Source organism: Myotis daubentonii, chromosome 3 (genome assembly GCF_963259705.1).
Source record: "Myotis daubentonii chromosome 3, mMyoDau2.1, whole genome shotgun sequence".
Lineage (NCBI taxonomy): Eukaryota > Metazoa > Chordata > Mammalia > Chiroptera > Vespertilionidae > Myotis > Myotis daubentonii.
The window spans coordinates 53,909,686-53,926,085 of record NC_081842.1 but is presented as its reverse complement, the minus strand read 5'-3'; the positions used below and the strand labels follow the sequence as shown (position 1 = coordinate 53,926,085).

Sequence of the window (16,400 nt, the reverse complement as noted above, 5' to 3'; positions counted from 1 at the left end):
ACCTACGACACGCGTGTCAGAGGTGACACGCGAACTCATTTTTTTGGTTGATTTTTCTTTGTTAAATGGCATTTAAATATATAAAATAAATATCAAAAATATAAGTCTTTGTTTTACTATGGTTGCAAATATCAAAAAACTTCTATATGTGACACGGCACCAGAGTTAAGTTAGGGATTTTCAAAATGCTGACACGCCGAGCTCAGAAGGTTCGCCATCCCTGACCTAGACCTCTCGCCATAACAAAAACTCGGAGTGCGAGGGACCAGGACTGTTATGCATCCTCCGTATGTCGCAGCCCAGGCAGGGAGGCGGGGCAGCGGGCTGCCTGGTCCAGGGGGAGCACACAGGAGAGTGGGTGGGCGAGCCTCTGGCTTGGAGGACTGAGGACTGTTTTTCTCTCTGTGCTAAACACCACACTGACCCAGATCCCGGCCTGGAGCGTGCCCCCCGCCCGAGGTTCGAGGGGCTCGATGAGCTTCCATGCCAGTCCCCGCGGAGCACGGCTCCTCTTTTAAGGACAGACAGATGTGCACCACAGCTGTTAGGCTGTCTCCTGGATCCACACAGGCTCCTCTAAAATGCCAGCCTGAACGCGAGATCCCTGGCAAGCTCCCCGCCCCCATCGCCCTCCCTGCAGCTCTGAGACACGGCATGGGCCCAGGGAGTGGCAAAAGGTTGTTTTGTCATTTTCTTCTCTCTGAGCCCTCACCTCTCTAAATATAGCAAACATGTTGATTTATGAGCAATTCCAGCCTGGCGTGTTCCGGTGTGTTGTTTTTAAGTCAGCCAGGGCACATGAACTACATAAAGGGCGCTTTGATGTGATGCAGCGACATGGCCACTCCCCCAGCCCTCCCTGCCTGAGTGTTTTCCCAGCTCTCGCAGCCCCAAGGCCTCACCCCTGACTCAGCTCGCCGCCCCCCTGAGCGCCAGCCCCCCAGGCACTCACCGGAAGGCCCCGCTGTAGTCGTAGTATCTCTCCAGGGGGCTCTTGTCACACACGCCCTCCCCAGCCGCGTTGCCCCGGCAGAGGCGACAGAGGGACTTGGAGTAACTGGTCTCTCCTGCCCCCGGGACGCAGCTGCCCCCAAAATACTCGCTGACAGCTGCGGGAGGAGAAGAGGGCGGTCAGGGTCAGCCAGCTGTGCAGCGGGGCCAGGCCTGTCCCTGTCCCCGAGGGCCCTGTCCCCAGGGCCGGCGCAGGCCACTCAGGCTGGAGGGGAGGGCTGGCTCCCCAGGGACAGGGCTGGACCCTTCAGGCTTCAGTTTGAGCAAAACTGGGGAGCTGGATCCCATCGGTGATTCCCAAACTGGGGCCACAAAAGTGTGGGCATTGGGGAGGGGCCCTTGTTCTTCAAAAAATGGCTCAGGAAAGAAACCACTTACCCCCAAAGGCCGCATGGAACAATTAAGTGTCAACTAGATACTGTTCTCATTGAGGCTTTCACGTCAACATCAGTATGGCTCATCCACGAAAGCAGGGAAAGACAGCAAGTGTGACTTAAGGAGTATCATTAGTTTGATAGACAGGCTTCTCAGAACAGGGAGGGGGGCACGGAGGAGAGGGAGGCGTTGTGGGCAGAGGTCGGACTCGTGGTTCCAGGCCCTGCCAGCCCGGAGGCCCATGCCCACCCTCTTGACAAATATTTGTCCTGTGCTGAGGACAGCGCCGTGCGGGGAGCAGGGAGCCAGTCACAGGGTGCTCATCACCAGACAGACGTACCTTTTCCAGGACGGGCCCTTCTGGGTCTCTTTCTGCATCCCCCCAGGGGAGGGGCAGGTACTAACTGTGCCCAGTGACTGATCAACCACCCACACCAGCGCCGTCTGAGAGGACATGGCTTCCGGGCTTTTGTGGGTCGTGCTGGTTTACCCCGTGGTGGGGGCAGTATGGGGAGCCGTGTACACATGGGTACATGTGTGTGCACTGTGGGTTTGTGCATGTGTGTACATGATGCATGTGTGTGCACAACAGTGAGGTGCCCACGGAGAGGTGTGGAAGTTGAACTCATCATAATGACAGCTCCGTGAGGTGAGCACATACCCCGCCCTGTGCATCCTGCGAAGACAGTGTGTGAATCATCTCAGTCCTCCCAACCCCACGGAGCTCTCCTCGCCTCATCCCTGCTGGTCCCCTGGCAGGGCAGCCTCCCACCAGGAGCTGTCATTAATTTTCCATTTCACACGATGAGGAAACTGCAGTTCAAGGAGCTAGAGTAACCCCCTGAGGGCAGACCATCTGTCTGACAGCAAACTCAGGGCTTTAAAAGACCATTGTTTCTCCTGCAAAATCCTGTATCCTGAACCCCCAAGAAGCACTGGTCAGCGAACCAGGAGGCAGCACACTGTGGACAAGGGGTTTGGGGACACCACAAACTCTACTGAGGTGGGGGTGATCCCAGGAGGACAGTTTGAGAACATGGTGGCCACGTATCAGGGGCCACCTCAGCTCTGTATTGTGTCCACTGTGGAGAGAGTGACAGCCAGGTGGCCAGGAAAAGAAGCCCACAGCATGAGAAGCAGGCTCCCGCTCTTAGCCGGACCCTCAGGCCTTCACGGACACCCCCATGCATTGCATTCTCAGCCACCCCATTCAGCTTACCCTCAGCTCCCTTCTGCAGAACTTCCTGTCTGCACGACAGCCCTATTCCCTGTCAAATGGACCAGTCAGGGAGCAGCAAGTCTCTGACTCGCTACATGTGAACTTTCTGGGTACAAATCAGCAGCTTGTTTGGGTCCTGAAGAAAGAGAGTTTCTAGCCCTGACTGGTTTGGCTCTGTGGGTAGAGTGTCAGCCTGCAGACTCAAGGGCCCCAGGTTCGATTCCGGTCAATGGCATGTACCTTGGTTGCGGGCACATCCCCAGTAGGGGGTGTGCAAGGGGCAGCTGATCGATGTTTCTCTCTCATCGATGTTTCTCTCTCATCGGTGTTTCTGACTCTCTATCCCTCTCCCTTCCTCTCTGTAAAAAAATCAATAAAATATATTTTTTTTAAAAAAGAGAGAGTTTCTAATTCTATGAAGTTGAGGACACGTTTCTGGAAATAGCGACCTACACCAGGTCTATACCAGGTGAGAGCTGCTCTCTGGTGAGTCACCAGGTCCCAGTGGGTGAGTGAGAGCTGAGTGCTCTGGGGGGCCTCCCCAGAAACTAAAACAGCAGCAACAGTGGGCGGCCCAGCATGAAGATAGGAGGGGCCGAAACACCCAGTAGGTGTCTGGAGGCCCCTGGAGAGGGCGGACTGTGCGGCTCCCTAAAGGAGATGCAAGATGAAGGCGAGCCTGGAGGGAGGCTGCCCTGCGAGGGGATCAGCGCGGAGAGGGGAACCCAGAGGCCCAGGAGAAGTGGCTGCCGTGGAAGCCCTCACCTCTGAGCACGTCGCAGCCCATCACCGAGAGGCTGCCGCTCTCCACCAGGTAGCCCACGGGCACGTTCCAGCCCACCGTCCTGTTGATGCCCGTGTGGCAGGACTTCACGCCCTTCAGGGTGTTGATGGTCAGGTTGGAGCTCCTCTTGACCACGGCTACCGCATAGTAGGAGGTACCAACCTCTGGACAGAAGAGAGGGGAGGAGTGAGGGCAGCAAGGGAGAAGCCACGAGAGAGGCCGGGGCCCTGCCCGAGAAGGCTGTGGGGAGCGGGTGTGTGTGTGCCACGCAAACTCGCACATGAATGCGTGTGTGTGTGGATGTACACGCATATGTGTGCTTGGGGTTCTCATTACTGAGAGAGCCAGTGAGTGCAAGCCATGTGTCTTATTACAGACCCCGCCCTCCTCCACCCTCACGTGGTAGATATTAGTTCATTAGTTAATTTTCACCTTTCCTTCCTGAGTCAGCTGGCACATAGCTGGATCTATGTCTATGTCAGGGGAGCTCTGCAGCTGGACCAATAGCAGGAGTGGCCTGCGAGTTTTGTTTTCCAAAAGGGAAGCCCTTCGGAGAACTTAGGAGGATTGAGGGAATGGTATTGTGGTTATGGGAAAAGCGAGGGAATGGTATTGTGGTTATGGGGAAAGTGAGGGAATGGTGTTTTGGTTATGGGAAAAGCGAGGGAATGGTGTTGTGGTTATGGGAAAAGCGAGGGAATGGTGTTGTGGTTATGGGAAAAGCGAGGGAATGGTGTTGTGGTTATGGGAAAAGCGAGGGAATGGTGTTGTGGTTATGGGAAAAGCGAGGGAATGGTGTTGTGGTTATGGGAAAAGCGAGGGAATGGTGTTGTGGTTATGGGAAAAGCATGGTTGAGAGGAGCAGGGCAGTGGCTTCCTCCGGGTTAGAAAAAGTGATTTCCTAGTGCTGAGGGGAAAGGAGAGATAGATAGGTAGATGGATAGATAGATAGATAGATAGATAGATAGGTGATAGACAATAGGTAGGTAGATAGATAGATAGAATAGATAGGTGATAGACAATAGGTAGATAGATAGGTAGGATAGATAGGTAGGTAGGTAGGTAGATAGATAGAACGAACCATGTGGTCTCACATCACTCAAGATCCTGACCAGGGTGCATGTGGGTGGGCAGGAGTCTGTTTGGCAACAGATTCCCCTGGGCCAAATACGGCGGAGAAGGTGCCATTCACACAAGAGAGGAAGAACTCATCTCTGGGGACGGATGACCAGAGGACACCCTATAGGTTAGCACGAGTGTGCACAACTTGACTGCCCCGTGTGGTGGGCCCGCGATCAGAATGAAGCTGAATTCTAGAAAACAAGCCAGTGTTGTTTCTTGCACACCTGCACCTGGCCCCTGGCACCCTAAGTGGCCTTTCGGGCCACCCTCTGACTTGCCCACTGTGCCTTTCTCTTTAGTTCCTTGAGCACACCAGCTCTTTGCCGCCCGGGACTCTGCTCCGGGCTCCACTTACTGTCACTCCCCAGATAAGCCCTCCTGTCCTGTCTGCTCTGTTTCCACAGGCCCCCCCCCACTCCCCCCCCACCCCCCGCTTCCACACGCCTTATTTTCTCCCTCATGGCCTTTACTTTTTCACGCACGCACCACATCTGTAACTACATTTTTTTGGTGTTTATTTGTTTCCTATCTGACTCCTGCCCTCTGGGGGCAGAAACTGGCTCTCTTTTGCTTACTACTCTATGCTCATGACGGGCATGCAGTAGGTGCTTAATAAATGTGTTGAATTAAAGAGGAAGAGCTGTTTCTGGCCGCTGAGTGAAAGGCTGGCTGGTTGCAGGGCTGGACTGTGTCCTGTGTCATCAAGTAGCCAAGTAACCAAGAGGGACCCTGTGCTGGGCACCGAAGACGAGGACCAGGGCCTCCTCAGGGGACCGCTGGGGTGACAAGGAAAACGAGACCGGAGGGGCCACGAGCTGAGCAGAGTGAGTCAGCGCTCTGGGAAGCAGGAGGCAGAGGCCTTTGCAGGGGCGGGAAGACCCAGGGGAGCTCCTTGGAAATGACAACCGAGCTGGGCTGTGACGAGGCTAGGCCTTGGACCAGGGGACGTGGTGGGAGAGGTAAGGGCAGGCTGAGCCCGAGGTGTGTCTGGTCTGAGGTGCAGGGATGGGGGCAAAGGGACTCACATTTCCAACCACACATGCTCCCACATGGGCTCAGTGAGTCTGTGTGACAGGGCAGGGATCACTGTCCCCATTTTACCGTCAAGGAGGTGGAGGTTGCCCGAGGTCACAGGAGGTCACAGGAAGCGGCAGAGCCGGGAGTCATGCTTGGCGTGTGGGCTCTGCAGCTCCCGTCACCACCTCTTGCCTGGCCCCACCCCCACTCCTGCAGCTTCTGACAGATGCCACTCAAATGTGAGGCAGCTGAGCTCTACCACGCCTCGACCACCCCAGGCGATCACGCCCAACACTACGCCAGGCTCGGGCAGCCCCTCCGTAAGAGTTTGTGGGTGCGAGTTAGGGGGCTGCTGGGATCCCTGTGAGGAAGAACAGATGCGGGTCAGCCCTCTGCATCTCTGCATCCCCCTCGCAGAGATTTAGGGGGGCCTCTGAAGGTTTGTGTGGCCAGGACTCCAGGGCTGCTCTGAGGACAGGGCGACTGATCAGCTCCAGGGAGTCAGGGCAGGGCCAGGCCCAGCGAGGACACTTCCGCTCTCCCCCCACCTCCTCCCACTGGGCCCTCTGACCTTGATCATACACTTCACCCACCACGGGCTTCAGGCCGTGCTCCTTCCCCGCCTCATAAATGGCTCCTCCGTCCAGAGTGATGGCATCTGCCTCCCCAGCCTGCTGGGACACATGAGTCAGCACCCTCACCCCTGCTCCCCAGCCTTCCCCACCCCTGCGCCCCAGCCTTCCCCACCCCTGCACCCCAGCCTTCCCCACCCCCCTGCTCCCCAGCCTTCCCCACCCTCCTGCTCCCCAGCCTTCCCCACCCCTCTGCTCCCCAGCCTTCCCCACCCCCCTGCGCCCCAGCCTTCCCCACCCCTGCACCCCAGCCTTCCCCACCCCCCTGCTCCCCAGCCTTCCCCACCCCCCTGCTCCCCAGCCTTCCCCACCCCCCTGCTCCTCAGCCTTCCCCACCCCTGCTCCCCAGCCTTCCACACCCCTGCTCCTCAGCCTTCCCCACCGCACCCACTCAGGGACACCCACTCAGGGCCCCGTGAAAAGCCCCGGAGGTCCACCCTGTCCTGGGTCAGCCTTGCAGGCCCCTCCCCCACCAGGGCCCAGGGGACAGCTCTCCTAGGCTACCCGCTCACCTTGTTTTTCTAATTATGTTATTTGAAAAATATTACTTTTAAAGGACTTATAATGGATGTACATGGAAACAAATCAGATAGTACAAAATGGTGCGGAGTGAAAAGTGAGTCTCCCTCGCTCTCCGGTTTCCCAGCCCCCTGCTAACCTGCTCCTCAGCTTTCCCTCTGCGATGCAGACTGACTCGCATGCGTGCATGCCCGCGCCCATTCCCCCTTTTTCTTTAAACACAAACGGCACCATACTGTCATATGTCATGGCGTCCATGAACAGAATTACAGTTCCACAGAGTTGGTTTGCGCCCTCAGAGTGGACCTGGCCGGGCGCTGGGCCCAGGTGGGACTGGGTGGGGCCTGGGGGCCTGTCAAAGGCTGAGGGGACCGAAAACCCAGCGCCCCCGAGGCTCCCCCCCCCCCCCGCACCTGTCCTGCCCCTCAAGTCCTGCCTCTGAGTTAGCAGGTCTCCTGCCTCTCAGCGCTGCTTTCCCACCCCCCACTCACCACCCAGGACCTCCGTCCCCGGCCCTCCTTCCCCAGAAACCCACAAGCCCCGATCTGGAAAACTCCGCGGCGCAGTGAGGGCCCCTCCACCGAGGAGTCTGCTGGGGGCTCCCCTCAGCGGGGTGGGCAGTCCCCAGTCCCGCAGGGGCCTGGCGGGAGGAAAGCTCTGCCTCGGACACCTTTCCCGCTGTGCGGGCGCCCCTCTGAGCAGGGGCCTCTCCTAGGCCTCCTGGCGCCTGGCTGGGGCCGGGCAGGAAACAGACGGCCCTGGTTACCTGGGAAACTCAGGAGATCCGATCGCCCAGCCCTGGCGGGGGACACCCGTGCCCTTCCCAGTGAATGAGGCTGTTGTGTGCTCCTCCTGAGTCAGACGCCTCTTGTCCGGCGGGCGGGGGTGGCAGAGCGGACGGAGGGCACTCACCGTGATGAGCTGGATGCAGTGGTCGGCGGAGGCGCCCTGGACGCACCGCAGGGCGGGCTGGATCCCAGCTCTCCGGAAGGCGCTGCTCATGTCGCTGCACTTCTGCTGCTCCGGGTCTGAGGTGGAGCACCACCGCGCCTCCATCCCGCTGAGCGCTGGGGGCAGGGGACAGTGAGGCCCTCCGAGGAGGGGGGCTCCAGCCTGCTGAGCACAGCCCCCCCACTCCCCGGGGGACACTGAGGCACAAAGAGGTGCCCCTGACGGGCAGGGCCGTGTGTGGGGCCATGCTGTCCCCGTGCTCAGGGTAGATGGGTGGCTGGAGCCTGGCCTGGCCCATAACAGAGGCAAGGGCGTGCCTCCAGGTATCAGCTGGCTACCCTGGCCCTCGGGCCATCCTGGGAGGCCTGCGGCTCTGTGATAGGCCAGCTCCTGCCCCTCTTGGGGTCTCTGGGCCTCCTCACGACTGAGCAAGGAGGCAGGGAAGTGGTCGTGGCTGCCCTTGAGGAGCCTTGCGCCCTCGTGGAGCATCTGTGATCGTGCTCGGGGGGCGCAGTGCCAGGCCCCTGACAAGGGGAGGCCGGGGAGACAGCAGCCTCGCTCCAGTTCCTGCTGCTCCAGCTGGTGACTTCAGACAACGGGCTTGACCTCTCTGATCCCGTTTCAGACGAGCAGCCCAGCTCTGTGTTGTGAGTAAACCTAAGCTGAGCCAGGACACGGTCCTCAGTGGCCGCCAGCGTAAGCCCCTCCCTCTGGGGGGACCCTGTCGGGGCCCTGATCTGACCAGGCCAGAGTCCGGAGCGCTGCACCTCGGGACCCAGAAGAGCGGTGCCAGGGCTCCCCGGTTCCCGAGGCCGATGCCTGTGCAGACCCAGCTCCCCTGCACCCGCCCTGCCCAGCCAGGCTGCCGGGACCCCTGCGCGCCCCCGGCAGCCAGCGCTTCCCACCCCCACGCCAAGGGTCAAGGCTGCGGGTGTCCTCATCCTCCCTTCCACTACCCTCCGCCTCCCCAGCCAGGGCGGCGCCCCGGAATGTGGAGCCCCCCGCCCCGACCCCCAGTGCTCCAGGACTGCACCCTGGAGGGTGGCGACCGCAGATCCGACAGGGGTGGCCGGTCAGAGCGGTGCCTGAACCCGCCTGGCAGCAGGCTCCGCCCGAGACCCCTGCAAGCAGCTACCGAGGTCCCGCCCCCGTCCCACAGTCCCGGCCCTGACTCCCTTGGGAGGGGGCGGTGCGGGGCCCCGTAGGGGCCCCCTTCTCCACTCCTGCGCCCTGCTGTCTCCCCCTCTCCCCTCCCTCCCCGGACTCTTCTCCTGTCTCCGTCCCGAGGGGCCGCCGGAGAAGTGGAGCCGCTCTGGCCCCCAAACCTCCTCTAGCTTCCGCCCCCTCCACGGCCTCCCGACACCCGGCTCTCTCCTCCCCGCCTCTGCCCGCGCATCCGCAGGTCCGCTTTCTCCAGGCCCAGCTCCATGCCGCTTCCTCCGCGAAGCTCTCCAGACTTCCCAGTCCGCCCGGCTCAGCGCTAGTTCCCCTAACCGTCCTCGTCCGCTAGACGCGGGTTCAGGACACACGTCCCAGCCCCCGGGTCCTGCTCAGGGGCGGTGGAGAGCTCCGGGGCCCCGCCCCGGCTCCTGCTCCTCACCAGTGCGCAGAGCCAGGAAGAGCCACAGGGCCACAGTCAGGCCCCGCATGGCGGGCGCCGTCTAGAGCCGGGTTGGGTCTAGGTCTGGGTCCGAGTGGGTCAGCAGGAGCCGGAGCTCTGTCCCTCCTTCCTCCCCGCCCGGGCTCTCAAGCTAGTTAAGTGTGTCTGGGGCGTGCCTTGGCGGTGTCCACGCCCCTAGGGCGCACCCGCCCACCCAGACTGGACACCTGGGATGACCAGACTGGCCGTGACCTTCTCTCTGGCGCCCCTTGCTGGAGCCTCGGCCGGTGCAGGGGCGCGAGCTTCACCGCTGGGCTGTGTGGATGCCCGTGCTCACCTGGGCACCACACTCAGCTGTCCCTGGGAGCCAGGTATCTGCTCTCCGAGGTCTGATTCCCTCAACTCAAGGGCTCTGTCTCAAGATCGCTGGCCTGCGGGAGCATCTTCACTTCCTCGCCTAGACCCCATGTTCAACTGGAGAGGGAAAAGCTCAGATTTGGAAGGAAGAAGAGGTGAGCGTCTGGGCTGGAAGGACGCTCAAAGGCCATCGAGTTCACTCACCAGCCTCTCTTCAAGCACACATCGCACCAGGGATGTGGGGTTACAGAGACAAACCCTGATGGACACAGTCCTGGCTAGCAAGGAGCTGGGGGGCGGGGTGTGTGTGGGGGATTTCTCATTCTAGGCAACTGCCTCTCCTGGGACCTACTGAGGGAAGTGAGTTGCCCAGGTCACTCATTTGTCAGTGACAGAGCTGGGACTAGAACCCAGGTGGCCAGCAGAGCCTGGCTCACTCCATTAGCTTTGGAAGGTGGGAAGAAGACCCAAGAGGGGGGAGAGGGAGGAAGCAGAAAAGGACCAAGCAGAGGAGAGGAGGAAGCGAGTGAAGAGGCGAGGGAGGAAAGGATGGGTTGCTGTTTCTCTAGGCCACTGGTTTTCAAAGTGTGGTTCCCAGACCAGCAGCAGCATAACCTGGAACTTGTTAGATACACAAATTGTCAGGCCTCTCTGGCCCAATGAGTCAGAAACTCTGGGGGTAGGGCCAACACTCTATGTTTTTTCTTTTTCTTTCTTTTAAGTATATTTTTATTGATTTCAGAGAGGAAGGGAAAGAGACAGAGAGATAGAAACATCAGTGATGAGAGAGAATTACTGATCGGTTGCCTCCTGCACTCTCCCCTCTGGGGACCGAGCCCAAAACCTAGGCATGTGCCCTTGACCAGAACCAAACCCAGGACCCTTCTGTCCACAAGCCAACGCTCTACCCACCGAGCCAAACTGGCTAAGGCAACACTATGTTTTTTACCCTGGTGCACAGCAGTTTGAGAACCACTGTTCTACGTAGACCAGGACTACAGCTCACCATGTGTGGTGGGGACGCAGAAATTGTTACTCAGTCATCCGCCTCCATTTATGTCCTTCTCTTTTATCACCCCCTCATGAGCACCCAGGACTGCGACCCTGCCTGCCTCAGGCAGAGGACGTGTGTAATAAGAATGCTGAGCGAGAGAGAGGACCCCTGGGTCTGAGTTTGTCAGTCCTCCAGCCTGTTCTGCTCCCTGGGAAAGGAGGCCCTGGCTCCTGTGATTGGGCGGTGAAGCTGCTGCGTCTCACACATGGACATGATCATGGGGGCGGGGCTTCAGGAGACCTGAGCTCTACTCTTACCACGGTGTGACCTCCATATGGATGTCAAAGGTAGATCATGTTTGCTCTGATGCACCGTTCTTCTTCCCCTAACACAGCGGTTCTCAACCTTCCTAATGCCGCGACCCTTTAATACAGTTCCTCACGTTGTGGTGACCCCCAACCATAAAATTAGTTTCGTTGCTACTTCATAACTGTAATTTTGCTACTGTTATGAATCGTAATGTAAATATCTGATATGCAGGATGTATTTTCATTGTTACAAATTGGACATAATTAAAGCATAGAGATTAATCACAAAAACAATATGTAATTATATATGTGTTTTCCGATGGTCTTAGGAGACCCCTCTGAAAGGGTTGTTCGACCCCCAAAAGGGTCACGACCCACAGGTTGAGAACCGCTGCCGTAATAGCTGTCTGCTCTGAAGAATTTGAGGGGGCATGTGTGGTGCAAGCTGTGTGTCCATCCCCAGCGGGAGTCACCAAAAGGAGGAGGCACCTCTTTCTAACTCGCACAAGTGGACTGGGAGGTGGCCCTGGCAGAGGGGCTATGGCCTCTCCTATGGGCATGGAATACATAAAGTGTCCTTAGCAAGCCCTATCCTCCTGACTGAGGATGAAAAGGCTCATTTTTGCAACTCTGAGAGCAGCCAGAGGTATTGGCCGGGTTTGTGTTAAGTTGGTCCGTTAGCAAGGTTCCCAGTGACACTGATAAGGTGTCAGACAGCTGCAGCCTAAGAGCTTGCTGAGCTTCACAGCAGGGCCCTTTCCTCAACTCTCAGGCCACTCCCCCACTGTCTCACCAGGGAATTTGCTGTCTCTGGACTCCAGGGGCTTCTCGATCAGGCCCACTGCCTGGCTCTAACATGCACATAGCTTGTGTGTCATGGGGAACCCTGCTTCAGCTTGAGCCTGGATCCTGCCATTTCTGGGATGCAGGCATACCCAGGTGGTCAGAGGATTGGGGGATGCAATGCAGGCATAATGAGCTAGCAATTTTACCAAAGAACAGCCGTATAGAGAAGCAGAAGCACTAAGGTTAACTGGATCCCCATTCCGGACTCATTGAGGTGAGAGTCTAAAAAATACAAGGACTGGTTTCACTGACGCTTCTGTAAGATGCTGGGGCCTAAGCAACACCGCTTTGGGACCCCCGACCCTATTTCATGATATGAAAGACAAAGAGCTCTTCTTCACTCTGCCAAGGCCACAGCTCTGGCATGGAGCTTGCTGGGCAGGGAACTGGAACACAGTAAAGGCCGCCTCTGGGGACTCAGAAAGAAGAGGGAAGGTCCTTGGACAGAGGCAGAGAACCGGTACTGGTGGGGTGAGAGGGCTAATGAGCCAGCAAAGTGTGGATGAACAAGTCTTCTGCCCAGAACATTAGGACAATTAATGGCTTTTCATTTTAACAAGTCATACTTTATATTTTTCTATGTCTAGGGGCTGTAATGTCTTTGACTAAGAACATGTCCAAACAATTTTTTATTCTGGGGACATTTGGATGAGCTGTTGTGCACAGAGAAAATTAGGAATGCAGCAGTAAATATGTTATCAAAGAATATCACCCTCTTACAGTAAGCCTCAATGTCATTGATAGGTTCTCAGAAACTGTAACTTTTAAGGGAAATGATGTATAACAAAACCAGTTTACCATAGGCTAATTGGTAAAACAAGCGTTAAGTTCCTATGGCATATTTCCAGTCACAAAAATGTTTCCAAATCCCTGAATAAAGACCCAAACACTGCTTTTTAAAAATTTTTATTTTCTTTATTCATTAAGGTATTACATATGTCCTTACCCCCCCCATTGCCCCCCACCCCCTGCTCATGCCCTCACCCTCAAACACTTCTAATATTGAACTTTGAAATAAATGTGAACTATACAGACATTTAAGAAAGATCAGTAAAAACAAGTAAGATCATTGTTTTCCAACCTGCTTATTTCAGTTCAGGGTCTCAGTGGCCAGAACCTACCCTGGCACCACCCCCGGACTGGCTGTGCATGTAGGGCACATCCGGACACCCCACTCACTCAGACGGAGGCAACGCAGACACCCCCCTTCCCCAGCCCCCCGCCCCGTTCACCTCATGTGCACATTTTGGGGATGTGGGAGGAAACCAGGCGATCCGAAGAAAACCCACACCGATATGAGGAGGACGTGCAAACTCCACAGACAGTGGCACCAGCAGGGAATAGGTTTTTTCTTCTCAACATTATAATGAAATGATGTTATTTGAGGACATGCTGTACTCCTGACATCATTCACCATGAATTTGCTGACTGGTCAATACATCTGAATTTGTATATTGAGATCAATGGTAGACATATTGAGGGTTTTGGGAACAAAAGTGTGTGCCACTTTACAAGTATTTTCCCTATGAAGCTGGACTTGGGGAAGCCTGCTCAGAGATTTGACTTTGGGTGGTAGGCACATGGTGCTATATACAGATTTTTTAAAAACAGGTATGGAAGCAGGACTTTCATTCTTTCTTTTTTAAAAAATATGTTTTTATTAATTTCAGAGAAGGGAGAGGGATAGAGAGATAGAAACATCAATGATGAGAAAGAATCATATAGATCGGCTGCCTCCTGCATGCCCCATACTGGGGATGAAGCCCACAGCCCGGGCATGTGCCCTGACTGGGAATCGAATTTTGACCCCTGTTTCATAGGTTGGCGCTCAACCACTGAGCAACACTGGCCGGGGCTATATACAGATTTTGTAACTTAGAAATCCCCACATGAAACCCATGTGGTCATGTTGACCAATGTTACCCAATAACACTTAATTTTAAGTATGAAAAAAAGAAGCATTAAGATTAAAATGTGGGTGATGGAGAGGATATCCTATTAAGCACAACTGTTACTAACAAGATGAAGAAAAATAGTTAAAAGCTTTTTCCTAGTGAGACTGAGGAATGTCAGATAAACTAGACCTGAACTAAGTACCGAACTTTCAGAGAAAAGAAAGAAATCTGCCATCAAAAGATATCGTTTCTAGTTTTAAATACCACTAGGAAAGTAGACATTTTTGATCCACTAACTCACAAGATTTAGAAAACTTTTTTATAGAGCTTCATAGTGTGGAACATATGGGACTTTCATCGTCTTTAGCACTCCCATCTGTGAGTTAAATGAAACTAATTTTAGACATTCTAAAGAAAGATTACATCACTCGCTCTAAACTTTTCTTCCAGAAAATTCACTGTATCTTGTTTCACATGCTAATTGCTTTGTACAGACTTCCACATAGTTAAACATCCATTCTACTGTTAAACATTGTCCAGATGAAATGGGTCATTGACACTGGATTAGAGAAAATAGGGATGAATATATGCTCAATTTGAGCAGTTTATTCCCACTTAGGGCAAACACCAGTAACGCCTAAGGTATAGTCTAGAGCCATTTGAAAGGAGTGACCTGATATTTTTGAAAACACACATGTGAGAAATCAAGTCATATTGTGGTAAGAATGAAAAAGACCGACAAGGTCACGTGTGCTCAGCATGCAAAAGGGTTGAGTGTCAAATCAATCAATCAGAGACCAGCTCTGGCTCAAGGATCCCCTAAGTACGCTGCACTAGAATTAGATTTCTGTTAATCACAGAATATTAGTAATATTTAAGATGCAGAGAGGTTACCACCTAAAGAATATTGGTAGTTAATAATTTTAAAAAGACAGACTACTATCCTTTGGGGCTCAACGAAGGTTTTCTTAAGAGAGTAAGGCTGTCTTGGACTATTTTCTAAATTGTTACCTTATTAGACAATCTCACTTTTAACAAATGGCTGGTTTCATTTGTTGCTCAGACCGTTTTCTCCTCATTTACTACTGCCCTAAATAGACGACTTATTTCCCCTAGGACACCAGCAAGGAGAACGTGGTACCAGTCATGGGCACATCTAGCTATTGGATCATCTGAATGTTATTCCTGGGAATTTGAAATTCTAAAAACTTTGCTTATTCTTGCCGTCTCCATCTTTAGGAACAAATTTGTTCTGTATCCAGGCCCCTGGGATCTGTCATTCTTCACTTAGAGTTTGTTTTAGGATGACAGGCTCCTGTGCCACTGCCACAAAGTGTGGATGCGCGCAGTAGAGATAGAGGTGGAGTGGGGGAAGGCCTGTCATGGCTGTGAGATCAGAAACCCATTTCTGGTTCTGCTTCTTGTTCCTGCAGGTCAAGTGTTGCAAAGGAGTACACAAATATAGCAGGATAAACTGGAAACAAGTCAAACATCCACTTAGTGAGGGGCTAAAAAAAATTGGAGTGTATTTATAAGTGGAATACTACCCAGCAACGAAAAGGAACGAACTATTGACGCATGAGCAACATGGATGAGTCTCAGATGCATTTTACTAAGGGAAAGAAGCTACATCCAAAATGCTACATATGATATTCCATTTATATGATACTTTGGGAAAAGCAAAACTATAGGCACTGATAAAAAATCAGTGGTTGTCAGAAGTTGGGGGTGGGAGAAGGTATTGATTACAGAGGGGCAAGCATGAGAGAAATGTTGGGATAATGGAACTGTTTTGTATTCTGGATTGTGGGGGTGGTTACATGACTCTATGCATGTGTCAAAACTCAGAATTGTACACCATAAAGAATTTTACAGTACATAAATTAAAAAATACAGTAAGAAAGTTAGGAGAGTGGCTTCCCTTGGAGTAGGAGTAATGACTTGGAGAAAGCTGATGGGGGAGTGGGGCGGGGGGGGGGGGCATGTCCAGGGTGCTGGTCATGTTCTGTTGTTTGAGCTTCATGCTGGTTGTTACATGGTCACCCATGTGATGTTTGTTCCTTGAGGTATATGTACACTTATGATATTAATACATTTTATCTATGTATACTTCAATAAAAAGTAAGCAAGAGAAGAGTGGGAGAATTCCAGCCTTCACTGTCCTCTGGTCTCCTTCCCCTAATTCTCTCCATGTGTGTTTTACTACTATAGGGAATAGAAACTGCTAGAAAAATTGTAGTGTGATACTTGCCCTGGTCAGGTTTGGTATCTGTTTCTTAAAGCCTCAAATACCAGGTTACCCGGCCACCACGTCTGTTCACAGTGTGGTTTAGCAGACCAGGATTTGTATTGCCAGCTCTCAGGTAACCATATTTGGGGGTGGAAAGGAGAAAGAGCTATCAGTGAAGTCAGTGAGAAAGTAGTAAATTGTGACTCTTCTGGTCCTAGTCAAATTGAAGGAAAAAATGTACCTTATCTGGGTCATTTAAGTAATCTTCTCCAGGCATTTATAGACTCAATAATCAATGCTCTGGAGAATTGCTATGGACTGTTGGGTCTAGCACTACGCAGGGATGTGGGAACAGCTTAGGAAATCATGTCTTCCAGTTCCATGTTGAGTTAGGGCAGTAGGTCTAAGTCACAGGCATCTCTGACAGAGTACGGGTCCTTAAAGGAAGATACGAGTAAACAAGAAGATAGGAACTGAAATGTAAATAATTCCTTAACTAAAAGTCTAAGATTTCTCTACATAGGATGACCATATTGTCCT

General features: G+C 53.7%; 1 protein-coding gene across 1 annotated transcript in view; it reads right to left on the bottom strand.

Annotated features, from left to right (window-relative positions):
- MELTF (melanotransferrin) overlaps nt 1-9,365 on the bottom strand; it is a 29,843-nt gene extending 20,478 nt beyond the window's left edge. The window contains exons 1-5 of the mRNA XM_059687470.1: nt 9,231-9,365; nt 7,592-7,746; nt 6,100-6,199; nt 3,371-3,553; nt 953-1,109 (exon numbers count right to left, since the gene is read on the bottom strand). Coding sequence (XP_059543453.1) covers nt 953-1,109; nt 3,371-3,553; nt 6,100-6,199; nt 7,592-7,746; nt 9,231-9,279 — 644 coding nt within the window. The 5' untranslated portion in view covers nt 9,280-9,365. The remainder of the gene's footprint in view (nt 1-952; nt 1,110-3,370; nt 3,554-6,099; nt 6,200-7,591; nt 7,747-9,230) is intronic.
- Nucleotides 9,366-16,400: the final 7,035 nt, after the last annotated feature.